The sequence below is a fragment of the Vipera berus genome (assembly GCF_964194415.1).
Source record: "Vipera berus genome assembly, chromosome: 8".
NCBI classification, from domain to species: Eukaryota; Metazoa; Chordata; class Lepidosauria; order Squamata; family Viperidae; genus Vipera; species Vipera berus.
Window position 1 is genome coordinate 357,243 of NC_138211.1, and position 24,818 is coordinate 382,060.

Below are 24,818 nucleotides of genomic sequence, written 5' to 3' on the forward strand. Positions count from 1 at the left end.
TGAGGGGTCCTTGGTTCTCTCTGAGCTTGCTCGTTTTCTTGCAGACGTTTCATTACCATCAGTGCTGATGAGGTAATGAACTGACCTGTACTAAGGACCCTCGTACACATTTAACTTCATCCCTAAAGTGGCCGTCTGAAATGGCCTGTTCCTCGATTCCTGGCATCTGTGGGGACACGGCTGATTTGCTTCCAGAGTGAATTGGGGGCCTTGGGCACAAATTCCTACCCTGTTTCAGTTCTCGTGGTTTAAATCTTTGTCCAGAGTGTCCTGGAAAGTTGGCACTGCACCTTGTCCTGCAGAACAGCAAATTGGAAGCTTGGCCCGCGGGAGCACTCCAGGAAGGAGATCAAATTCCAGACCAGATTCTGCACTAGATCTCCCTGCACCCAACCTGTGCCTTTCTCCCATTAGCCACAGAGCTGTACCTGGTGGCCTGCATATTTGTTGTTGTTAGCTGCGAAGTCATGTCCGACCCATCGCAAGCCTATGGACAATGTTCCTCCAGGCCTTCCTGTCCTCTACCATCTTCTGGAGTCCATTTAAGCTCACGCCTACTGCTTCAGTGACTCCATCCAGCCACCTCATTCTCTGTTGTCCCCTTCTATTGCCCTCAATCTTTCCCAGCATGAGGCTCTTCTCCAGTGAGTCCTTCCTTCTCATTAGGTGGCCAAAGTATTTGAGTTTTAGCTTCAGGATCTGGCCTAAAGAGCAGTCAGGGTTGATCTCTAGGACTGACCGGTTTGATCACCTTGCAGTCCAAGGGACTTGCAGGAGTCTTCTCCAGCACCATAGTTCAAAGGCTTCAATTCTTTGGCGCTCGGCCTTTCTTATGGTCCAGCTTTCACTGCCATACATTGCAACTGGGAAGACCAGAGCCTTGACTATACGCACTTTTGTTGACAGGGTGATGTCTCTGCTTTTTAGTGTGCTGTCTAGATTTGCCATGGCTTTCCTCCCCAGGAGCAAGCGTCTTTTAATTTCTTGGCTACAGTCCCCATCTGGGGTGATCTTGGAGCCCAGGAAAATAAAATCTGTCACTACCTCCATTTCTTCCCCATCTATTTGCCAGGAATTGAGAGGGCCGGATGCCATGATCTTGGTTTTCTTAATGTTAAGTTTCAACCCAAGTTTTGCACTATCCTTCACCCGCAACACGAGGCTCTTTAGTTCTTCACTTTCTGCCATTAGAGTGGTATCATCTGCATATCTTAGGTTGTTGATATTTCTTCTGGCAATCTTAATTCCAGTTTTGGATTATCTTGCCCTGCCTTTCTCATGATGTGCTCTGCATATAAGTTAAATAGGCAGGGCGACAGTATACAGCCTTGCCGGACTCGTTTCCCAATTTTGAACCAATCAGTGGTTCTGTGTCCAGTTCTCACTGTTGCTTCTTGGCCCACATATAGGTTTCTCAAGAGACAAATAAGATGGTCTGGTACGCCCATCTCTTTAAGAACTTGCCACAGTTTGTTATGATCCACACAATCAAAGGCTTTAGCATAGTCAATGAAGCAGAAGTAGATGTTTTTCTGGAACTCTCTAGCTTTCTCCATGATCCAGCGTATGTTGGTAATTTGATCTCTAGTTCCTCTGCCTCTTTGAAATCCTGCCTGTACTTCTGGTAGTTCTCCATCCACATACTGCTGGAGTCTAGCTTGTAGGATTTTAAGCATAACTTTACTAGCATGAGAAATGAGTGCAATAGTGTGATAGTTTGAACATTCTTTGGCACTGCCTTTCTTTGGAATTGGAATGTAAACTGATCTTTTCCAATCCTGTGGCCACTGTTGAGTTTTCCAAATTTGCTTGCAAATTGAGTGTAGCACTTTTACTGCATCATCTTTTAAGATTTTGAATAGCTCAGCTGGAATACTGTCAACTCCACTAGCTTTGTTGTTGCTCAGCTTTTCTAAGGCCCACTTCACATTCTAGGATGTCTGGCTCGAGGTCAGTGACCACCTCATTGTGATTATCAGGGACGTTAAGCTCATTCTTGTATAGTTCTGTGTAATTTTGCCATCTCTTCTTAATCTCTTCTGCCTCTGTTAGGTCCCTGCCATTTTGGTCCTTTATCATGCCCATTTTTGCATGAAATGTTCCTTCTTCTCTCCAATTTTCTTGAAAAGATCTCTGGTCCTCCCTATTCTATTGTTTTCTTCTATTTCTTTGCACTGTTCATTTAAGAAGGCATTCTTATCTCTTCTAGCTATTCTCTGGAATTCTGCATTCAATTGGGCGTATCTTTCTTTTTCTCCCTTGCCTTTCACTTCCCTCCTTTCCTCAGCTATTTGCAAAGCTTCCTCAGACAGCCATTTTGCTTTCTTGCATTTCTTTTTCTTTGGGATGGTTTTGGTTGCTATCTGTTGTACAGTGTTGCGAACCTCTGTCCATAGTTCTTCAGGCACTCTGTCTATCAATCTAATTCCTTAAATCTATTTGTCACCTCTACTGTATATTCAACAGGGATATGATTTAGTTCATACCTGAGTGGCCTAGTGCTTTTCCCTACTTTCTTCAGTTTAAGCCTAAACTTTGCAATGAGAAGCTCATGGTCTGAGCCACAGTCAGCTCCTGGTCTTGTTTTTACTGACTGTATAGAGCTTCTCCATCTTTGGCTGCAGAGCACATAGTCAATCTGATTTCTGTGTTGACCGGCTGGTGACGTCCATGTGTAGAGCCGTCTCTTGGGTTGTTGGAAAAGAGTGTTTGCTATCACCATCGTATTCTCTTGACAAAATTCTATCAGCCTGTGACCTGCTTCATTTTGTACTCCAAGGCCAAACTTGCCTGTTATTCCGGTTATCTTTTGGCTTCCTACTTTAGCATTCCAATCCCCCATGATGATAAGGACATCATTTTTTGGTGTTAGTTCTATAAGGTGCTGTAGGGCTTCATAGAACCGGTCAATTTCATCCTCTTCAGCACCGGTGGTTGGGGCATAGACTTGGACTACTGTGATATTGAATGGTTTGCCTTGGATTCGAACTGAGATCATTCTGTCATTTTGAGGATTGTATCCCAGTATTGCTTTTCCTACTCTTTTATTGACTATGAAGGCTACTCCATTTCTTCTGAGGGATTCTTGCCCACAGTAGTATACCTGATGGTCATCTGAATTAAATTTACCCATTCCTGTCCATTTTAGTTCACTTATTCCTAAGATGTCGATGTTCAGTCTTGTCATCTCTTGTTTGACCACGTCCAGCTTTCCTTGATTCATGGATCTTACATTCCAGGTTCCTATGAAGAATAAATCTTTACAGCATCAGACTTTCCTTTCACCACCAGACATATCCACAGCTGAGCGTCCTTTCGGCTTTGGCCCAGTCGCTTCATTCTTTCTGGCGCTACTAGTACTAGCCCTCTGCTCTTCCCCAGTAGCATATTGGACGCCTTCCGACCTGAGGGGCTCATCTTCCAGCGTCATATCGTTTTGCCTTTTGGTACTGTCCATAGGGTTTTCATGGCAAAGATACTGGAGTGGGTTGCCATTTCCTTCTCCAGTGGATCACGTTTTGTCAGAACTCTCTGCTATGACCTGTCCGTCTTGGGTGGCCCTGCACGGCATAGCTCATAGCTTCATTGAATTACGCAAGCCCCTTCGCCACGACAAGGCAGTAATCCATGAAGGGGGGCCTGCATATAGTGAAATGTATTTCCTGTGACATGCCGAGCTTTGCCTGAGTTGTTTATGTTGCAAGCTGAACAGATACTTTGGGGGGGGGGGGCAGGCAAAGTTCACTTTCCTGTAGGTCAGCTTCTAGGTAAAGGCTATGAGAAGAGAGAGAGAGACTGCCCCCCCCATTTATCTAACATCTATCATTCATCCTGAATAAGCTTGCTTCATCACGGGAGGTTTTTTAAGAAGAGACTGGACAGCCACCTATCTGAAATGGTACAGGGTCTCCTGCTTGTGCAGGGGTTTGGACTAGAAGACCTCCGAGGTCCCTTCCAGCTCTGTTCTGATTGAAGTTGGGTTTCAGTCAAACCTCCAGGGCTCCCTTGTGTGTCCTCCAGCTGACAATCTGCAAAGGGGCAGGGACCTTTCTGCAACGTGTCATGTCCGGCTCCCTTGAGCTACCACAGGAGTGACTGGGATGGTCTGAGTTGGGCCTCACCCAGACTCATCTTGCCCGCAGCAGCAGCAGCTCTTGCAAGTCTTCCTCTGGCTGCTGTGGCTTCACGTCAAGCATCATCATGAGGTTGATGGTTTCCAGATGTTGTGATGTAGCCAGTGCCAAAATAGGCATACCAGACTCTTGTCACTTCCCTACTCCAGCCAGGAGTGCCTGCTGACATTATTTCTCATTTTCTAAATAGATTTTGTGCCAGAGACTGTAGACAGCTGCATTGCCCAGTTTTTAGCCATTCTTCAAAGTGCTGGGTTTTATTGTTTTTAAGAAGGGGGGGGGCTCTGCACACAGACACAGTTAAGCAGGGCCACCAAGTTCCATTCTGTACCTGTTCACTGAGATTTTTTATTAAAGGTGAAAACGGTTCTGTGGTTCTGGGAGCAAAGAACAATCCCACACCAATCAGGCAGGATGAAATTCAGGTATTGCAAAAGGGGCAACATCTTAATTGATGACAAAGTGCTTGATCAGCCCTGTGGGGATAAAACTTGGGAGCCGGAATTGTGCGTCCTTTACTACGGTAAAATCATTCACTCAGCAGGAGGAGCTTAACTCTTGGGGATTGCTATTATTAAAGTATATTTTGATTGGACTCCTATGTTTTATGGCTAAGCGCTCAGAAGTGTAGGATTGGGACAGCACGAAAATGTTGCCTAAAAAATTAAAAATGCGTCAATGAGTGACAAATTCCACCCCCCTCCCCAGGACCAAAATTGTTAAAGCCCGGTCCCGCCTCCCCGGCGAGGGGCTTCCGAGCGGAGAGACCAGGCGGGGCTGCGGGGATATTCGGCTGTTTTGAGCGTGAACGGCGGGTCTGGCTTGGCTGCCCGGCAGAGGCTGCTGAGCTCTCCTCTTCTTCGGGCGAACGGAGGCCGAGCCCAAGCCCGCCCCAGCCGCCGCCTCCCCCGCCCTGGCCTTTTGTTCAGCGCAGGCTCCGGCGGGAGGCTCCTGCTCGGAGGCGGCGGGGGGGGCCCTCCGAGACCCGGAACGGCGACGGAGGCGCGCGCACCCCAGCCGCCCGCGCGCAAAGGGGGAGCAACCCGGGAGGGCGGCGGACCCCCGCCTGGCGCTCCTCCTTCCTCGGCCGGCGGCCCTTCAGCCCTCAGCGAGCAGCGCAAACGGGCGTCGGCGACGGCAGCTCCGAAGACGTCGGGCATCAAACCGGCAAGCTTACTTGGCAGGTGCGGGCGGAACGGGTGCCCTGTCGGCGGGGCGCGCAGGTAATGCTGGAGGCGCCTCTCTACTGCCCGGACCACCTTTCCTACTTTCGGAGTGGTCGGAGACCATTCCGCCCCGGGAGACCAGACGGGGTGGCATCCTCGGGCCGGCCGAGGAGGAGATGGAAAGGGCGGCCGCGCCACTCCGCTTAACTCCGGCAGGCGAGTTTCTGGCCGAGCGCAGCTCAGCAGCCGGCTGAAGGGGGCATCGACGGGCCGACAGATGCCCCCGCCCCGCTCCCCGCCTGCCTGCCTGGACGTGGCGCATTCCGCGCATTCCTGGCGCTTCTCTCCCGCACCCGCGCTGCGGACTGGGGGAGAGCGACACTGCGCGCAAAAACCGGCAAGACAGTCCCTGCCAGCCGTTTCCCCCACCCCCACCCGCGTACCTGCGCTCGGTCCCAGCGGGTCCGGTTTCAGGCGAGAAGAGACCCCCTGCTCGCTCTCCCGTCTCGGAGCGGGTGGGAGCTCCACGCGGCCGTGGCTCCAGCCGTCCCTTGCTGTTGCTTGGTAGAAAACGGCCGTCCGGTCTCCGGGTGAGGAGACCTTGGGGTTTGCCCTCTCCCGTGTCGCCAGGAAGCTGTGGAGGGTCCTGCAGCTCCGGCTCCGAGTAGGGTGGGAGCTACGCTGAGTAATCCCAGAACAATTTTTTACCTTGCAGGACTCTTGTGAAGCAAGTGTGGGAGATGCAGGTGGTGATATTGACTAGCCTGCCTGAATGTTTCTTGGGGCTGGGCTCTGAAATAATCTGAGCTGGTGGTCTTGTAGCAGCATCTGATTGAGACTCAGTTTGGACTTGGGGCAGCTACCTACTCCCCCGTTCCACTCCCTTCTCTTGTGGGTCTGAGGAAAAGTCCTTCAGGAAAAATGCAAGATTCTGGGAGAATCTAGTCCTCTCCTGATGCTGACCATGTTCCCCCCCCACACACACACACCAGCTGTTGCAACCTCTTGCCACTTGCTGCCCTCTCCTTGTGGCTTTTCTCCTGCAGTGGAGCTGTGGCTTCCCGGCACCCAGGCAAGCATGCTGATTTGAGCTGGGGGAGCAAGTGGGCCACCAGTCCCAAAAGCTGTCTTCCTCCATTCCCAGGACCAGTGCTAGTTTTGCCAACTTTCTCTCTGAACCCAGGAAGGCCACAGAGCACTTGGGGGTAGCAGATCCACCCTGCTGCTCTTGGCCGCTGGCTGAGCCCAGACCTGCCTCATCTTTGGGCCGAGACTGAGCTGAGAACCTTGAGCTGCTGGTGCAGAACAATTTCTGGCAGGGTGGAGCTGGTGTTGGTCAGCACAATTGGGACTCTCCCCCCCACCACCCACCCATCCCGTGCCTTTTGTTGGATCCTGCGTCAGAAGCTCTCCTAAAGCCTGGCTGCCATGAGCAGCTGGGGCTGGGCTGGGCCGGACCCTGGCCAAGGGCTACACCACCCCCAGTTTTCCCAGGCTGCATCTTCTGAGGCAAAGAAAGCGGGGGGGGGGGGGGTGGCCTTTGGTGCTTCTCCAAGGCTGGAAGGGAGTCAAGTTGTTCTCCTCCCCCTTTTCCTCCTCTGGCAAGGGTCAGGAGGAAGGAGAGGCTATCCCTGCAGGCCTTGGCCCAGCCAGGCTGAAGCTCACCCCTTGGCCTTTGCTGCCCAGCCACTCCCAGCCACACAAGGCACTCATTCTCCGGCAGCCCAGAGAAGAAAGGCGCCTTGTGGCTGACAAGGTACAGCTCCCCCCCTCCAGCGTCTCTCTCTCTCCCTCCTCAAACAGAGCCTGCTTGTCAGGGCTTGTGGCTTTAGAGAGAGAAGGGGGAGCAGCCAGGCACCCCCTCTCCCTCCTGCCCCCAGGAGAGTTCCTTTACTAGGCAAAGAGGGGGCCAGGAGACCAGAAGCCCTCCTTCCTCTGGGGAGTGGCATTCTCCTTCTTGGGCAGTGGAAGACAAACAAGGCAGTCACTGACATCTTGGAAGGAGGGCCATGGATGGGGTGGGGGTGGGGCTGTGCCAGTGCTTGGTAGGGAGGCACTCAGATCAGGCAGTGCCCTGCTGGCTCCCCTGGGCCAATGCAGTTGTTGGGCTTGAAGATGGCAGCATGAGAAAGGAGTCCTTGTCCCCTGGTGACCATGATCCATGAAAGTGTTTGCAGTGATGCCACAATATCTTGATGGTTGAGCAGAAAATAATAGAAGTTAGCTTTTTCTTAAACTTAATGAAGCTGAAGATAATTTTAGATGTTTGTGCTAATAATTAGTCATAAAACAAAGTAATCCTGTACTTGCCAGGATGGCTGCTTAAAAGCTCAGTTGCTCCCTCTTCTTCCCTGCTGCTAAATAGCAACTACTTTGGATATTCTTTAAAAACTGAAATGGACTTCAGAAACAGGTACACTGTTATCTGCCTAGAAAGGAGCATGCTTCAGAAATGTTTCTCCTGGAGCACGGCTGGCAAAGCAACAAACTCCCCTCCCTCCCTGCAGGGAATGGAGGGGGAGGACCAGAGGCCTCCCCTTCCTAGGGGCAGCCATGACCTGCCCTGTATTCCAGCCCCAGGGAGGCCTGCAGGGCAGCAGGGGCACCTTGCATGGGGCTTGGATCTCCTGCCATCTGTGCCCTGGCACCCCCTTCTTTTCCTCCTAGGCAAGAGGAACCCCACCATGGAGACTTGCAACCATAACCTGGCTGCTCCCCCCTGCCAAGTGCAGAAGCCCATTCAGGTGAGCGGGTACCCAAGCAAACCCTCTGTCCATCAGAATGTGCTGTGCCTCCCGGGTGGCAGTGGTAGCTCGGGAGGGGACCGCATCCTGTCCTGAGGTTTTGCAGACCGGAGAGTGAGCCTGCAGGCCAAGGAGTGGGAGAGCCGTTCCCAAATCAGCCAGCACTGATGCTTGCTCACCTCGCTTCCCCCTCACTGCCCCTTTTAAAGCTGTTGGACAACTTGCCCTTTTGCCTTTTCCTACCCTTCCTGGCAATCACCCTCAACCTGCCTGGCTGGAGGATGGCAATTAAGGAAGAGGGAGGGAGCTCATGCCAGGAGTGGCCAAAAGGGAAGCCAGGCTGCCCTCTGCTCTTGCCCACTTGAGGACTAGCCATGAGCACCTGGGAAGGGGCTGACTCTGGGACCCTGAGCACACAGCCAAAGCATCTTTGCCCACACCAATCTGCACTGCCGCCTCCCCATCTTGACCTGTGACTGAATCTCCTGGCCATTCTTGGAGGAGGAGGGGGCCCTGCTGCTGCTAAATGTCTTTCTCCCCTACCCTGCAGAACAGCCTCCTGGACCTGACCGAGTCCGGCCGAGGTTTAAAAGTGCAGACGCAGAAGCCGCACCTGGTGAGCCTGGGCAGCGGGCGCCTCAGCACTGCCATCACTCTGCTGCCTCTGGAAGAGGGTATGTCTCTGCAGTACTGGGGGAGGGGCTTCCCTTCTCTGTTCCCCCCTCAAAGGAGTGCCCCCCTGCTCATATAGTCTCCTTGCAGGCAAGACGGTCCTGGGCTCCGCTGCTGGGGACATTGTGCTACAGGGGGCTGGGGTGGCCCCCCAGCACTGCTTCATTGAAAATGTGTGTGGGACCCTCACGCTACACCCCTGCGGTCATCCTTGTGCCATTGATGGGCAGCCGATATTGCGCCCCACCCGCTTGTCCCAAGGTAAGGAGAGGTGAGGCTCTGCTGGTCAGGCATAGAGAGATCTGCACACCTATTATGCTACCTTGGGCCAAGTATATCTGCGGAATGCTTGGTTCTGGATTCTAAAGTGTTTCTGGACTCAGAGCTACTCATCCCGATGGGACACACATTAGTGCACAGTCCCTCTGGCCTTTGCATCTTCCTACAAGTGTGGGCCCACTCCGTCCCCTGGCCGATGGACTTCCAGTTCAGCTAAGTTGTGCTCAATTTGGGGGGTGAGGGGAGAGTCCACCCACAAGATCCAACAAAGAGACATGCTCCCTCCTTACAGCTCTGGCCAAACACAGCAGAGCCACACAAAGCCGTAAGGCAGAGGGGGATTCTGCAGGAAGGAGGCCTCCAAGGATGTCCTAGCCCTAGGAGCTCTTTGGAGGGTGGCAGGGCAGGGCCCAATCTCCTCGTGCCCTGGGTCAATACTGAGTAGGGAGCTTCCCTGCCAGGCCACAGTGGAAGGCCAGCTCTTAGCATCACCATGGCAACCCCATCCTTGGCAAGGGAAGCAGCTTTGCTGGCCAAAGGAGAATGAGGCAACAGTTGGGTGGCGGGGAGGGGGGTGTTCTTTCAGTCACCCAAGGCTGGGCAACTGCTAATAGGAGGGAAGCAAGAGCCCAAGCCATGCCCAGCCATCGCCTGGAATAAGACCCCAGTGCTGACCTCTGCTCATGCCCAGGAGCTGCCAGTCTGTCGGGGGCCGCTTCTTGGTCTCTAGCCAACTGATGGGTTTTTTTCAGGGGGCGTAGAACCAGGCAGCCCTGGGCCATTCTCGGTGGCCCTGCTGAAAAGGAGCTCATACTTTTCCTGTGGCTGACCCTGTAGGGTGGGATCTGCTCTCCCTGATATACCGGCCCTAAATCTTATGGTCTCAGCCAGGAAAGTTACAAATCTTTATATTAAAAGGTAGCTGCAGAACCTCCCTGTAAAGAAAGGGATTTCCTGGCCAAGGGGTGGCTGCAGCTGGATTCCTTACAAGCCAGGCCGTGTCTATTGGACCAAGTGAGGCTGTGGGCCCTGCCCATCTTTGGGGCTCACTGATAGCAACAAACACAGTCTGTGGGTCAGGGCTGGCTGGGAGGCGTCTGTTGGCCTCTGTGGGGCTTTAAATAGATGCATGTCCTACTCAGACACCTCCTCAACATCACCTTCCATCCAAGCAGTTGCCCTCCAGTTTGGCAGGTAGTCCTCAGTTTACAACGGCATTTGGGACCAGAATTCCGAGTCACTCCATGATGCAGTCATGAAGTGCAATGTCACAGGATTGTGCCGCTTCTGGCAGTCCCAGTTGCTGTTGTTAAGAAAGGGAGGAATGCCTTGAGGCTCTGTAGGGGCAGATCCCTGACTGAAGGCAGCAGAGCCCTCTTAAGGGTGGGGGTAGGGTTCTGTGAGCCCTGATCCCCACAGCTGTGCCCCCTCCCCTTCCACCGCCCCCACTGTCTACTTAATTCCTTCTTGATGTTTCTCTTCCGGACTGCAACAAAAATCACATCAAGTCAACTTTTCCAGAGACTCATCATTTCCTGTCTGAATCACATTTTTGGTCTGATGAGAGCCTGGAAAGAGAACATTTTAAAAGGAATTGCCCAGAAGCCTTGAACATGAAGTAGTCAAGTGGCATTTCTCCAGGTTAGCTCCCTCCCTGCTTCATCCCTTCGCAGCCAGTAGTGGATCGAGCCTTGGTTGCGCTGGAAGGCCAGCAGACTCAGGCCTGCTTGGGGGAAAGTCCCGCCCGGTCACCCACTGAGAGCTCCTGAAGAGGACTTCAGGGCGGCTGCCAGAGAAGCGGCCTAGCCTCCCAGGAGCCGCCTGGCCCTTCCTCCTGCGCCCTCGGGGTCCGGGAGAGCTCTCCTCTCTGACCGGCCCGGAAGGCTGAGCCGAGGACGCCGAAATTGCAATCACGCGAGCTCCGCAGCCATGAGCGGCAGAGAGCCCGGGCTCCGCGCCGGGACTCCGGAGGAATAAAACGGGCGGCGGGACCAGGGCTCCAGTTTCGCGGGCAGGGCAGGGCAGCCCCCCCCGTCGCCCCGGCGGAAAAGCCGCCGGGAGCGGGGCGCGCGGGGCAGGAGCGCCGCCAGGGCCAGCGGGGCCCGACGCCCGGCAGGGCAGCCCAGAGCGCAGCGGGCGGGGGCCGCCCTTGAAGGGACCCGGCCGGGTCCTTCGGGCGGGGCGGGCGAGACCCTCTCCGCCCACCGCTCGCTCGCCGCTATTTTTAGCCATCCCGGAGGCGTCCGGCGACGACACGGGAGGCTCCGCCCAGCTCGCGGCTCCTTCGGCCCCGGGGATGCGGCCGGGGCGCCGGGCAGCCTGGAGCGCGGCGCCTCCCACCGTACAGGCGCGGCCGAGGCAGCCGCCGATGCTCGGCGCTTTCCGCCGGGGAGTGGCCGGCCGGCCGGTCCAGCCTCTGCCCCCGAGCGGCCTTTCGGGGACGGAAGGCCAGCCGTCTTACGCCGGGCTGGTTCCGGACTGGGCACGGGGCAAGCGCCAGCCTGGCGCGCGGGGCTCTGCGTCTACGGAGCATCCGTGGCCAGCCGAGCGGTCTGCCGGGCTCGGCGCTTGATCCGGGCAGGGGCGCCGAATCCCCCTCGGAGCGGTCGTCCTCCCGCCGCGATCCTCCAGGGGGCCGAGCCCGCCGTGTAAGTCGGGCAGGATTCGGAGGGCTGCGGAGTCTGGACGGCGCCCCTCCTCCCAGCGAGGGGTCGGGCAGCTCAGCCTTCCGGATTGATCTCCCGCCGGGGGCGGCCGAGAGATGGGGAGGGGGGAGGGGGGCCTCTCCAAACGGCTTGGCGCGTCTCTCTCTTTCCCGGCTGGATTACAGCTGCCGGCCCAGGGGGCGGGGCGGCTGAGGCCACCCTCCTCGCCTCACCAGCCCCCACCCTCCAAAGCCAGCGCACCCTTCCTGGCTGGCTTGCCCTCCTTCCTGCCCAGCGATGGGTGGCAAAGGGGCAGATTTCGACACTGAATGCTGTGCTCTGTGTAAGGGCGGATGGGTGGCCCGGTCACCAACTGATACCCCACCTTCCGCTGGGTTCTGGCCGTAGGAAGCCCCCTCTGGAGGGGGGGACTTTCTCCCCTAAAACAGGGGAAGGTCCCTGGCCTCGAGTTTATGCTCCTCCCCATTTCCCCTTTGCATGCCAGTTTTCTGAGTTGCCACAGACCTTGAACTTTTCCCTCCTCTGGTAAACTTTACCTCAGTTGCTTGATATGTTTGGACCCCCCTTCCCCCCCAAATGCATTTTGCATTGACTCTTCCCAGGGGGCTTCTGCGGGATATTCTACGTTGCAATCCTTTCTAGCAGCAGCAGCTTCTTACATTTGCAATCTCGGGGTTGGGGGTAAGTGTGTTCTGGGGACCAGGCCGACAGGATAAACCAAGATAGCAGATGGGTGTTTGTGTGAGGATAGCATGCTTGGTTTTGGCTACCTTGAGGGCAGTGGGCTTCCCAAGCGAGATGCAGAATGGGCCCCTCAGCTGTAGGAGAGGCTGGCTTGCCTTCTGGAGCAGGGAAGGTTTGAGCTGCTTGTCCAGGAAGCTTGTGGGCTCTGTCTGCGGCTGGGGTTGCCACTGAGCCCTTGGGGGGACCCGGCCAGGAGCTTTCTTTGGGGGCCATTTTTGGGGGATGTGCTCTGAGATGCCTCCCCTTCATCCAAGTATGCCATGCTCCCGGAATGGTCCCACAGCCCAGTTTGTTAGGTGTCAGGTCTGATCTTGTGCAGAGAAGGGCTGGGTGTGTAATCATTTGGGAGAAGGAGGAAGGTGGTTAGACCATACAGGCTTTCCTTAGCACATCAGAGCTCCCTTTGTAATAACCTTCTATTTCATTTGTTTGCTCCATAATTGGCCAGTGAACTGATGCCAACAGAACATTTGTTTTGAGATTTAGAACCGCAGAATTGCTGTTTTCCTTCTGCTTTGCCTGGGGAGTTTAGGGGTCAGACTAACTGAAGACTGAAGGCTGCTGCCTGGCCTTGCAAGAGGCACAGCTGCAGACACTGCGGCTGAGGGGCAGAGGGCCTTCCAGGCAAACCGCGCCCCTCTTGGCTTTTGCGCCTGCCCCTTGGCTAAGGCAAAGCCTCCAGAGCACCCTTATTAGGGGAGGGCACAGGCGGGTGTGCTGGGGCTGTATTTCCAATGGTAGGAGCTGGTCTGTCTCCTGCGGCCAAGAATCGTGGAATGTTATTACCTCAGGCACCCAATTCAGTGTAGCTCAGGCTCAGCGCTGCAGCAGGCACAGGTTGGAAAGCTGGGGAGAGCAGGAGGAAGAGAGCCTATAGTGTGTGTGGGGGGGGGGGTGTCTGTTTTTCCAATACCAAGCCTGGCTATGGCCAGAGCTCCCACTGGCCTCCCACTCTCCACCACAGGAGAGTCCTGCCAGCTGCATGCCTACCACAGATCCTCTCTGGCACGGAGCAGCCACCCCCAGAGCATCAGTGACCACTTGGCCCTTTCCTGGCTGGGCCCAGCTGTTGCAACCAGGGTAGGACTGGCTGGAACAGGCCTGCACAAGTGTTGTGAAAATGTGAACTTCTGTCAACCCTACTAAGCAGACCGTGCTGGGAGGTCAACTCCAGACTACTTTTGAGATGGGTTGTAATAATGGGACCTGGCAGTCTCATTGTGCTGGCCTGCCTCCTCATTCTTCAGCAAATTAGGGAGGCATCTGCCTGAACCACTTCCAAGCAATATCTGGACATTGTGGACTTTTAAAAATGGCCTCAGTCTATTTTGACCAGCAACACATCCTGCGCCTCTCTGTCAAGGACACCCCCTCGTTCTCTGCACCTGTCCTGTCCTGTGTGGGCTGGGGAGGGCAGGCGGGGGGGGATTGTTTTTGATGTTCAGCGCCACAAACTGAAGAGCAGCCCATTCATATGAAGTTTCCTGAAGACCGGCCTTCCAGAGGAAGGTCCAGCTCTGGCTTGAGTCAGCTAGGAGGGCTGGGCTGAGTTGCGGCTGTGAGCAGAGGGTCTTTCCTGGGCTTTGTGTCTGGTGGCAGTTATGCCCTGGCCTCCCGGCCATCCTACCAGCATTGCTGAGACCTCTGTCTCCAAAGGCAGCCCCACAGAAGGCACATTGCAGTTGCCCAGCGGTAGGAAGCCCTGAGGTGTGGAGGAGCAAAAGCCGCCTAGAGCTTCCCAGAGGCAGCTGCCGCTCTCCGGGTGGACAGCACGGCTGGACCTGACCTCTCGGTGGGCCTGTTTGGCTGATGGGGCTTCTTCTTCCAGGGCATGTAATCTGCCTGGGCCAGGCGACCTTCCTCCGCTTCAGTCACCCAGCTGAGGCCAAGCGGATGAAAAGCCAAGCAGTGTCCAGTGAGCGGCACAGCCCAGTGGTCCCGTATGGGCTCGGAGCAGGTGGGTCCTTTGCGTGACTGGGTTCGGTGGGGGAGGGGGTCCTGAGGGGGCCACCTGGTTCCCCTGGGCTTCTGGCTGAGTGGGGGAGGTTCCTCCCCAGCCGCGGGTGATGGCAGATTTGAGGGGGGCCTTGTAGTTGGGCATCTGGAGTGGTCTTTCGAAGGTGAGGGTGCTGGGTGGGGGGGGCTCAGGTGCTCTGGCCCTGAAGGGGGAATGAGGAGGCAGCTGAGACTTCTCCCTTCTGAGACAGCCATCTCTTTGCAGCAGAGTGGCAGAGCCCCATCAACAGCAACTCCGAGGGCGCATCGCTCTCCCTGGTCAGCTCCATTGAGAGAGACCTGCAGGGCATCATGGATTCCTTGGTACTGCAGGAGGAAAGCGTTGATGGGAGCCCTCCATCCCCAACAGCAAAGGGCACAGGGGGCTGCTCCCTTCTGTCCCCACCCCAGAGCCCTGGCAACATCTCCATGAGGTCCACATATGAAAACACCTCCTCTCCCCCCTTCTCTCCGCTGTCCTCCCCTGACAGCAGCAGCAGCAGCAGCTGCCAGAGCCCCTCGTCCAGCTGCTGGGCAAAAGCTCCCACCCACCCCCCTGCGGTGCCTGTTCGATCCTCCAGTTACTGTCATGCTGCGTTGTTGTCCCACGGGGGGCCTTGCCCAGACCCCTTGAGCAGTTCCAATGGCTTCCTAAGCTCTGCTTGCAGTTCGGGGAGCCCCCGGGGGGAGAGGAAGGTCCAGCGGGACGGCCCCACAAGCCCTCTGCCTCCTGCAGAAGATCCCCATCCTAGCCAGCATGCTGCCTCCCCGCTGAAGGAGAAGCTACTGGGAAGCCCTCGGACACCATCGCCCAGGAACCCCTGCCCGGCCAGGGCTGTCCAGCTGCCTGGCATGCTGCAGGGCAAGGATGCAGCCCTCCAGGACCCTGGCCCATCCCCGGCCCATCCCTGGCCGGCCCAGCTGGGGAAGTCAGCCTCCCAAGGGTCAGGGCTGCCAGGCATGGCCTCTCAGTCCAGCTGGGCCCAGCGGGCCCCTGAGAGTCCCCTGCTCAGCCAGCGGTCCCTGGAGGGCATGCGGGAGCTGCCCCCACTCAGCCCAGCCCTGAGGCGCCGAGCAGTCTCCCCTGCCCCTGGAAATAGCCTCTCTTCGCAGGGTAAGATTGGGCAGAGTTCCGGGGTGTTGCGGAGGGAGGCCCCTTCCGCCCCCTCCTCCTCCTCTTCCTCCTGCTGCTTGAGGAGCCGCAGTCCCTCCCCTCCCCTCCTCCCTGGAGAGTCCACCCAGCGCAAGCCCCATTGCAGACCGGGTCTCGGCTCTGCCTCCAGCTTGGGTTCCCTCGTCCTACCCTTGGATTCTCCCCAACCGAGCCACCTGGAGTCTGGGGGGTTCCGGCTGCCGGGCCCCATGCGAGAGCACAAGCAGAGCATCTCCAAGCTTCTGGGTGTGCGTGAGAGTGACCTGCTGGAGTACCACCGATGGCAACGCCAGGAGCGTCTCCGGGAGCAAGAGATGGAGCGCTTGGTGAGCAGGAGGCGAGCCGGGGGCTTCAGTTTCACTGTGGAGAACTGGGGGCTGGTGCGAAGGATGCGTGGCACAAGCCCTCAGTGCAGGAAAGGTGGACGAATTCTGTCCAAGTGGACTTGGCATCATAGGCTGGGATGGGGTGCAGAGGAGGGAAATGTATCAGAGGGCCAAGGCAGGGGAGCTACTTTGGGAGAAATTTTGATGCCTTCCTCTCATGCTATGCTGCTGTGCCCCTACCTGCTTTTGCCGTGCAACCTCTGCTGACCTGGGCCTAATTCTTGCCCTTCCAATCAGCGCCAGGCCTACAAGCATCCAGTGACTGGAAGCCAGGGGCTGGCTAGTCAGGACTGCTGCCCTGATGGGTTGGCAGCACCGCCTCCATTGTTTGAGGCTTGGGACGGGAACATTCACCCCTTCAACTCACCCAAAGCAATCCAAGACGTCCTTCCTGCAGCCCCAGTTTGCCCTGGGCATTTTGATCCCTGTTGTGCCCCTCAGTGCCATCTTCTGCCCTTGGCAGAGGAGCCTTGGGTTTCCTGTTCTGCCCAAGAGGCCAGACCTGCTGCCTCTTTCCAGGCAGTGGACCTCATCTTGATGGGCTCTCCGAGCACCTCCCATCCTCTTGCCCTCGCCTTCTCTAAGCTCTCCAGGAGCAGCTACAGGGCCATTTGCTGGCAGCCTCTGCTCTCTGCCCACCTTCCCACCCTTAGCTGGGCATAGACACAGCTGGGTTGGTGCAACACCTGCCACAAGCCAGCCTGCTACCTCCTGGCAGGGTGGCTGGTAGGGACAGAGCACCCTGGGTAAGCTTGGTGAGGATCGGTCAGAGAGCAAACCGAGTTGGCACTGGGGTCTGGGTAAGGGGTGTTCATGTGCCCAGCCCTTCCATCTCACGAGCCCCCTGTGGCTCTTGCTTTTCCTCTGGGCACCTAGGAGCGCCAGCGCCTGGAGACTATCCTCAGCCTGTGTGCCGAGTACACCAGGGGGGACACTGAGCTGGGCCAAGAGGGCAGCGCCAATGCTGCTGATGGGGTGCCCCCCCCACCAGGGAGAAGCCCCCGCCGGGAGCGAGGGGAGGAGGAGAGTTTGCAGGAGGAGAGCAGCAGCACAGAGAGTGCCGGCCAGGAGGTGAGGTGGGCAGAGAGGCTCTGTGTTCCCTGACCAGCTGCCGGCCGGTGCCATGGCCTGGGAGGCAGCCTTCCCCTCTGGAGAAGCCCTCATCCGTACATGGAGGCTAAGTTGCCACTTCCTCTGCAGCATGAGGTGCCACCTGCTCCAGAACTGACCCTTCTGGAAGAGGAGCATGCCCGCCTGCTGGCCAGCACAGACCACCTCAAGAGCTGCCTGAAGGGGCTGGAGCAGCAGCTGCGAGAGACCGCTTGGGAGGTGAAGGGGGAGCTGTCCTGCTGAGAGATTGGCAGTGCCACCCATCTTTGGAGGGCAGGGAGAGGCCGGTGGCTGGTGGTGCTCATGCAGCTGCCATTCTGCCCTGCCCAGGCGGAGATGGAACAGGCTCTCCTGCAGGGCGAGCAGGAATCAGAGATCCTGCAGCTGCGGCAGGAACAGCAGGCAGTGCAACTCCTGCAGGAGCAGCTCTCGGGCCTGGATGCCAGCGTTCGCTACAAGCGAGATAAGGTAACTGGCCGGGGAGCCTCCAGCCTAGCAGTGCACTGCTCAAGGTGACTGGGGGGAGGGGGGAAAGCTACCATCCCTTCACTTGCTCGCTTAGCAGGTTCTGCCCTCTCCTGATCCAGGCCTCTTGGGCTTAGTGGGAAGGGGTGCTTTGCTAGTCCTTAGATGGAGCCCCTCCCTCTAGCTTTTGGGGACCCTTTGCGCATCTCAAGAAAGAGGCCATGAGTAACCTGGCGAACTGACAGCTCATGCTGGGAGCAAATCGGCCTGACACCTGCCTTCCCTGCTGCTTACCTTTGGTCTGGCCCAGGTGCCCGTGGGGCCGTGTTTCCTGGCTTCCTCCAATCTTTGCTGACACAGGGAGCCGGAGGGCAGCACATACTCCCGGCCCACACTAACTGTACCCTCCCCTCTCTTTTCTCTCTCTTACTCTGCCTGCTCACAGCTTTGGGGGGGTCTGTCTGGGCGAGGAGACGCAAAGTGCAGGCTCAGTTGCCCGCTCTGTCCTAGTGGTATCCCCCCTTCCCTTTTTGCGAGCCCCCAGTGAATGGCACTTACAGGCCATCTGGGGTGGCAGTTCCGACCTGCTTGGGAAGGGGTGGCAGAACTGGAGATTCTGCCAAAACGAGGAGCTCCCCCCCTTTTTTTCTCTCTTTTTTGCATTTATCCCTGCCTGAGAAAGGACTGTCTGGCTGAGGCCTTGGGGACGGGCTGGTCATCTGGTCATGTGGGATTCCAACCCAGACTCTGTCTCTGAGGAAAGTTTGAGAAGCTGAGTGCCTGGGGAGAGTGGGTGGTACCCCAGACTTGTTTGTTCCACCCAGCTCCTATCTGGAGGATGCTCTTTCTGCTCCTCCCAGGAGAACTTTTACCTGTTTTGCGCCTGGAGTCTGGAAAATCCTGCCACGTGAAGCCCAATTCTGAGGCTGGTTCCCAGGTTGAGCAGCCCAAGGGAACCAAAGTCCTGCAGCAGGCTCAGGTGTGCTGGCTGCATTTGCACGGTTTATTCTCTTGTGCTCACTAAGTTGGACTATTGATTCTGGTTTTGCCAATCCTAGAAAGAAAAGACAGAGATCATGGGGGTCATGCAGGGTCCACTCCTTACAGCATCTGCCGCAGGGGCTGATCTCGCCTCTCTTGAATGCCTCTGGCAGGAGGGACCTCAGATCTTGGCCATGGAGATTTATTCTACATCTGATCAAAGTCTGCTTCTTGGTGAATTAAAACCATTGTTCCTTATCCTGTCTTCAGGAGCAATTTATTTGAAAACGGCTACCATGTCTCCCCCCTGCTCCCCCATTTCCTCTAAACTAAACATACCTGACAAATGCCTCCAACTGTTCCTTGTAGGTCTTTTCTTCCAGGCCACTTATCATCTGGTGACTCTCCTCTGGGACACATTCCACTTTGTCAGTCTCTATCCTAAATGTGGTGCCCAGAACTGGACACAATATCCTAGGTATGGTCTGATTAACACACAATAAAGAGGCACCACCATTTTGCTTGATCTTGGCTTTATATTTCTGCTGATGCAGCTTCAGCCAGCATTTACTTTTTAGTAGCAGCACCACCTGTGGCTCATGTTCAGCTTGTGATCCATCAAGACTCCTGGTCCTTTTGCACATCCCCTGCCCAGTACGGTTCCTGTCGCCGCCTGCCATCCCACGCTGATGATTTTGGATTTTCATACTCGGATTAAAGCTTTGCATTTCTCCCAGTGAAATTCCCCTCTTTGAACGTCATTGCTTTTTCCCCAGCAGTCGAGCGATTCAAGATGCTCCCTGCCTTGGTCTAGTCATGGTTACTCCTTTCCATCCCTGGAAACTTTGGCATTATTCAAGGGGCTTCCAACGCATGCTTCACCTAGCAGTCCTCACTTTTTTCTTTTTTAAGAGGGGGATTGATGTAGGGTGAGAACTTCCATAATCTACAGAAACGTCTTGGGTAGAAGTCTAGGTTGGCTCTGCTTGGGACGTTTCCCGATTATGGCCTGCTAACATCAGATGTTCTTGCTTTGACACCTTGACTGACTGACTCATCTGAGCTTCCAACGACCCAGAAGTCACCAGGAACTGGAACGATATTTCCTCCTCCAAGGCCCAGATCTGCATTTCGTGTCTTCGGCTTTACTGCACAGGCTTGCACAGGGCAAGGCAGCTTTCTGATGTCTGGGGCAGAGATAAGGGTAGATAAATTGCTTACTTCTCAAAGACTGGATTTTACACCGAATAATCTGTAGCTGCCCTGGCAACTGCTGTGGAGGGTGGGCTGGCAGACCTCTGGTGGAGGCAAGACAAGGTCCTTGGCCCCCTTAACCCGAGACCCATGCTAACCCCCTCTTTGCATGGTCTGTGGCCGAGAAGCCTGCTTCCTCCTCTCTCTCCTCTTCGTGTGTTGTTTTCTCCCGGCTTCAGGAGAGGGCAAAGGTTGATGCGGAAAGGAAGGCGCTTGAGAAACTGCGGGCGTTTTACTCTGAGCTCAAGAGCCAGCTTGAAAACTGCCCCGAGTCAATGAGGGAGCAATTGAAGGACCAGATCCAAAGGGTCAGTGCCTCCTCTATCCCCGCCCACCTTCAGTGGGGCAGGGGAAGCTAGTTCAGGCCCACTGGCAGCAGTGCTCCTCCAGAGGCTCAGCAGGAGTGTCCCCCCTTCCTATCGCGCACACAAAGGCCAAGCGGGCAGTCTTTGGGGTGAAAGAGACAGAGAGCAAGGGCAGCCTTCCCACAGGGTGGATCTTGCTGCCCAACCTCAGGAGGACAAAGGGGTGCCAGGCAGCTCCTGGCTTTTGACTTTGGGGCTTCTGGCATTTGCCCTGGGATAGTTGAGAAGAAGGGTCCAGAAGACCCTGGCTCACCCCACACCCGTGGAGAGGCTGCCAGCTGTGCTCCCTGGCTAGCTGTGCTCAGACTGCCTCCTCTAAGCAGCCACGTCCTGCACAGGAAGCGGAGGCCCTGGAGACAGAGACCAAGCTCTTTGAAGACCAGGAGTTCCAGCAGCTGGAGAAGGAGAGCCGCTGGGAGGAGGAGCGCGAGATGCTCGACCAGCAGCTGCTGCACAGCGAGGCCCAGGGCCGCCACAGTCTGGCCCGCCGGAAGGTGAGCCCGGAGCCCCTGCCCAGGCTTGCACAGCCCGTCTGTGGCTCCACTCAGTGTCCCTCCTGTCTCCCTGCTGCAGGAACGTGTGGCTGCCCTGGAGGGCCAGGCGAAGCAGCTGCGGCTGCAGGCTGCTCAGGAGGCCGACCGGCTGCGCCAGGAGAGGAGGGCCACCCTGCAGCGGTTGCAGCAGGTGGGCCAGTAGGCAACAGGGCAAGGGGCAGAGGCCGCAGAGGAGTCCTGGCTCTTTTGGCTGTGGGGAGGAGGAGGAGGAGTGCCCAACTGTGTGTGTGTGTGGGGGGGACTCTACTCCTTCCCCTGGCAATGCAAGAGAGTTCTGGGGGGTTCCTCTGACCGCCCCTCCCTGTTCTGCTTTCCCCAACAGGAGAAGGAAAGCCTCCTGGCGCTGGAGAGACGGTTCTGTGCACTCACTGGCAGCGCTGCCTTTCCCAAGGGCTCCAGTACCCTCCAAGAGGTACGAGGGGTCTAGGAGAGAGCCGGGGCAAATGGGCTTGGGACACGGCCTCAAAGGACTGTCTTGGTCAAATAGACAGGTCAAGCTGGAAGTTGGACATGGGCAGGGGAGCCCCAGGCCCATTTCGGTTCAGCTTTCCACAAATCTGCGTGGGCCAATCGCAGGCCCTGTTCTGACCTCAGAGACTGCGCTTCCTTTGCAGGGGGGCTCTCCTGAGATGCTCCCAAGCCCTCCTTTCTCCCTCTTCTCTGTAGATCCCACATTCCCCCCCCCCTTTTCTGCTTGTAAATGGGTGTGTGCTTCACATTCCTGGTCTGGACCTCCGCAGGATCTGGGCAGTTGCTCCTCAATTTCTGCCCTTGAGCAGTCTAGCCAGCACCCCTCCCAAGCTCTGCCCTGGCCTGGGTCTCTTGGGCCAAGATGGAAAGGAGGTGCAGCAGCCCAGCTGGCCCCAAAGCAAGGGGGCATCCCCACTGGGCACAGATCCTCCTGCAAGGAAACGTGACCCTCTTGGGTCTGCCAAGCGGCTTCTGTCCCTTCCCTGCCTTGCACCCCTTGGGCATGACCCTCTCTGGGCTCCCATGGCTTTTTTCCCACAGGGCTCTCCACCCCCACTGGGCAAAAGAGGCAGCCCGCCCTGCAAGCTGACCAGCACCCTTCCCGACCTTAGAAGGAAGCACGAAGCATCCCTCCACCACAAGGGTAGGTGGTACCTCCCTCCATACCCCTCTGCCAGGGCCCTGGTCCCTCACAGTGGGTGGACGCTGGGTGAAGTCCTGCTGGTGCTGAGCCTCCTTTTTCTGGGTCTCTTTGCAGGACATCAGGTGGGTCAGGAGCAGTGGCAGCGCCTGGCCGACCTGAAGCAGAAGACCACAGTGGAATCCCAGCTGCTCCAGGGAGGTGCCTTCTTCTCCCCCCTTGTGCCCCACTCTGTTCTCCATCATCACCCCTTCCTGGGCCAAGGTCAACTGGCCGATGACCCCGAGTCAGCCTATGACACCCTCAGCCTGGAGAGCTCGGACAGCTTGGAGACCAACCTCTCTGTGAGTGGGAACTCCGCCTGCTCCCCGGACAATGCCTCCAGGTCAGCTCCCTTCACCACCGGAGTCCGACTAGAGTTGCCCACCTTCCAGGCTCTCTCGCTTGGCCTCTGAGTGGGCTGTGCTGCTGACCTGCTGCTAAGTGCAGGCCACATCCGAGAGAGGGGGGGGCTGGGGGCAGGCAGTGACAACCGGTTGACCTTGCAGTGCCAGTGGGGCAGATGCCAGGAAGATTGAAGAGATGGAGAAGCTGCTGAAAGAGGCCCAGGCTGAGAGGACCCGCCTGATGGAGTCGCGAGTGAGGGCAGGAGAGAAGTCTCGGGATGGGGATTGCTCCCAAGTTGGCGTTCTGGGACAGCCATTCCTCATCAGCTGGCCCTGGCAAGCCAGTTGGGAAGAGAGCTCAAGAGGCAGCTGGTTCCCTTCTCCCTAGTCGATTCTGTTCCCACCCCCTTCCCCAAACGGCAGGGCTGCATGGGTGGTGGGAAGCTTCTGCCCAGGGCTGGATATCCAGCTGTGGATCCTGGGGGCAGAGGTGGGTGGTACTGGGAGGGGCACAGTGGCCCACCCTTCTGTCCCGGCAGGAGCAAGAGATGGAGCTGCGTCACCAGGCCTTGGAGGACGAACGGCGACGGCGGGAGCAGCTGGAGCGGCAGCTGCAGGATGAGACGGCGCAGCGGCAGCAGCTGATTGAGCGGGAGGTCAAGATGCGGGAGAAGCAGCTAGCCCAGGTGTGCAGGAGCCCCTCCAGGACCCCCGGAGGGCAGAACTGCCATGCTCCCCTTGGGGAAAGAAGGTCTGTGCTGGCAGCACAGGCTGGTCATCCCGCCCAGCTGGCCAAGGAGGGATCTTGCAGGGCTTCTTTCTGCTGTCTGGGAGGCCAGCACTGAGCTTGGGATAGGTGATCTTTCTTCCTGGCCACGGTGGTTGGAGGGGGGGCAAAAGTACTTTGGCCCCTGCTACCTGCTCCATTACAGCCCTCTTCCGCAGGCTCGCCCCCTGACCCGTTACTTGCCTATCCGCAAAGAGGACTTTGACCTGCGCTTGCACATCGAATCCTCCGGCCACAGTGTGGACACTTGCAGCCACGTCATCCTCTCGGAGAAGCTGTGCAAAGGCTATCTGGTCAAGATGGGAGGCAAAATCCGGTCCTGGAAGAAGCGTTGGTTTGTCTTTGACCGTCTGCGGCACACCGTCTCCTACTACGTGGGTGAGGCTCCCCATTCCCACCACAGCTGACCCTCCTGCCTTACTGCTCTTCTCGGCCCTGGGACGGGGTGCAGCTGTCTCCTTCTTCCTTTCCCCCCTGCAGACAAGCACGAGGTGAAGCTGAAAGGCCTCATCTATTTCCAGGCCATTGAGGAGGTTTATTACGATCACCTCCGATGCGCAGCCAAGGTGAGACACAGCCGGGCAGTGAGGTGGCAAGGGGGGCACTCTGAGTGCAGCCCTAACACAGCCCCTGGCTGTGCTTCACCTGCCTTTCCTTCTCCCGCAGAAGAGATTCTTCCTTCCCAGCCTGTCCTCTGGCTAGCCCAGCAACCCTGCATGGTCCTGACTCCCCAAGTTAACAGAGCCATCCAGGACGACAATATTTGGGCTGAAACTCCTTAGGGACTGGGGGAGTAGCACCGGGGGCAGAATGTGGCACCACTTCCTCAGTCAACCTCCTGGTGGCTCAGGTGGCGTGCAGCCCCTTTCAGCCTCAGGGAAGAGCAACTTTGACATCTCCTGAAGGCCCCAGGGAGAAGAGTGGGCACCTTTGGGGCATATTTTGACTGTCTGGGCAAAGCTTGCCCATAGCTCTAGCATTGCGTAGCTGCCAAGTGACTCCTTGCCTGCCCTGCCCGTAGACCCTGTTCCTGGACCGTCTTGTAGCACAGAGCAGCTTTTCCCTATTTTCTCTTTGGGGGAAGTTTTGCGGGCCCTCCCTTTGAGGGCTGGAGGGCCACTTTTGCCTTCTCTGCCCTTGAGTAGGCTGGGGGCAGGGAGTGGGTTCAAGTGCCCTCCTTGGGGTTAGCATTAGCTCTGCCTGCTGCCGGGAGGGGGTCTGGGGTGGCAGGAGGCACCCTGGCAGCCTCTCTCTTCTCTCGGCAGAGCCCCAACCCAGCCCTAACCTTCTGCATCAAGACCCACGACCGGCTCTACTACATGGTGGCCCCCTCGGCAGAAGCCCTGCGCATTTGGATGGATGTCATTGTCACAGGGGCTGAAGGCTACACCCAGTTCCTGAGCTGAGGCAGCAGAGCCATGACCAGTGCCAGAGGGCAGAGATGCTGCGGCTCTCCCTCAAGGGCTTCCCGTGGACAGCCTCCGCCAGCAGGCATGGACTCCTGGGACGGCAGGCGAGTGGCGAAAGCAGGGCCCCTGCCAGCAGCTTTTCCTGCCTTTCACCAAACTCCAGGAGGAAGCCCCCTCCCCCAGTTTCAGAGGTGTGAGAGGCATAGGACCACCACCATCAGGCTTTCCAGTGCAGGGCTGGCTCCCCCCTGGCCCAGGCCAGTTCAGACGAAGTCCAGAAGGTCATCTTGGGTCTCTCATCTCCAGTGCTGGCCTTCTTGCTCTTTTTTTCAAAATGCAGAAACAACTGGGAACAGTTCCCCCTTGCAGCTTGGGGATGCTGAAGCTGTTGACTAGAGTTTTTGCAGCCAAGAGACAGGAAAGCAAAATAAAGCCTTTTGCATACTTTCATCCATATG

At 56.9% G+C, this 24,818-nt stretch overlaps 1 protein-coding gene across 4 annotated transcripts; it reads left to right on the forward strand.

Moving 5' to 3' along the window:
- Positions 1–7,809: 7,809 nt before the first annotated feature.
- PHLDB1 (pleckstrin homology like domain family B member 1) lies at positions 7,810–24,810 on the forward strand (the record flags this gene model as incomplete). 4 transcript variants are annotated; one of them, XM_081334024.1, is made up of 19 exons in its annotated part: positions 7,810–8,043; positions 8,594–8,717; positions 8,806–8,976; positions 14,233–14,361; positions 14,626–15,878; positions 16,815–17,009; positions 17,139–17,267; positions 17,379–17,516; positions 19,928–20,056; positions 20,452–20,607; positions 20,687–20,797; positions 20,990–21,079; positions 21,679–21,781; positions 21,896–22,163; positions 22,327–22,417; positions 22,704–22,850; positions 23,110–23,329; positions 23,432–23,517; positions 24,217–24,810. In XM_081334024.1, the coding sequence occupies 19 exons, from the start codon at positions 7,810–7,812 to the stop codon at positions 24,355–24,357; spliced, it is 3,915 nt and encodes a 1,304-aa protein (XP_081190150.1). In that variant the 3' UTR covers positions 24,358–24,810. The 4 variants fall into 4 exon arrangements, with proteins under 4 accessions (XP_081190150.1, XP_081190151.1, XP_081190153.1 ...); XM_081334025.1 differs by lacking the exon at positions 8,806–8,976 and having other exon boundaries at positions 7,811–8,043; XM_081334027.1 differs by lacking the exons at positions 7,810–8,043; positions 8,594–8,717; positions 8,806–8,976 and adding an exon at positions 10,574–10,635.
- Between the last annotated feature and the right edge of the window lie 8 nt (positions 24,811–24,818).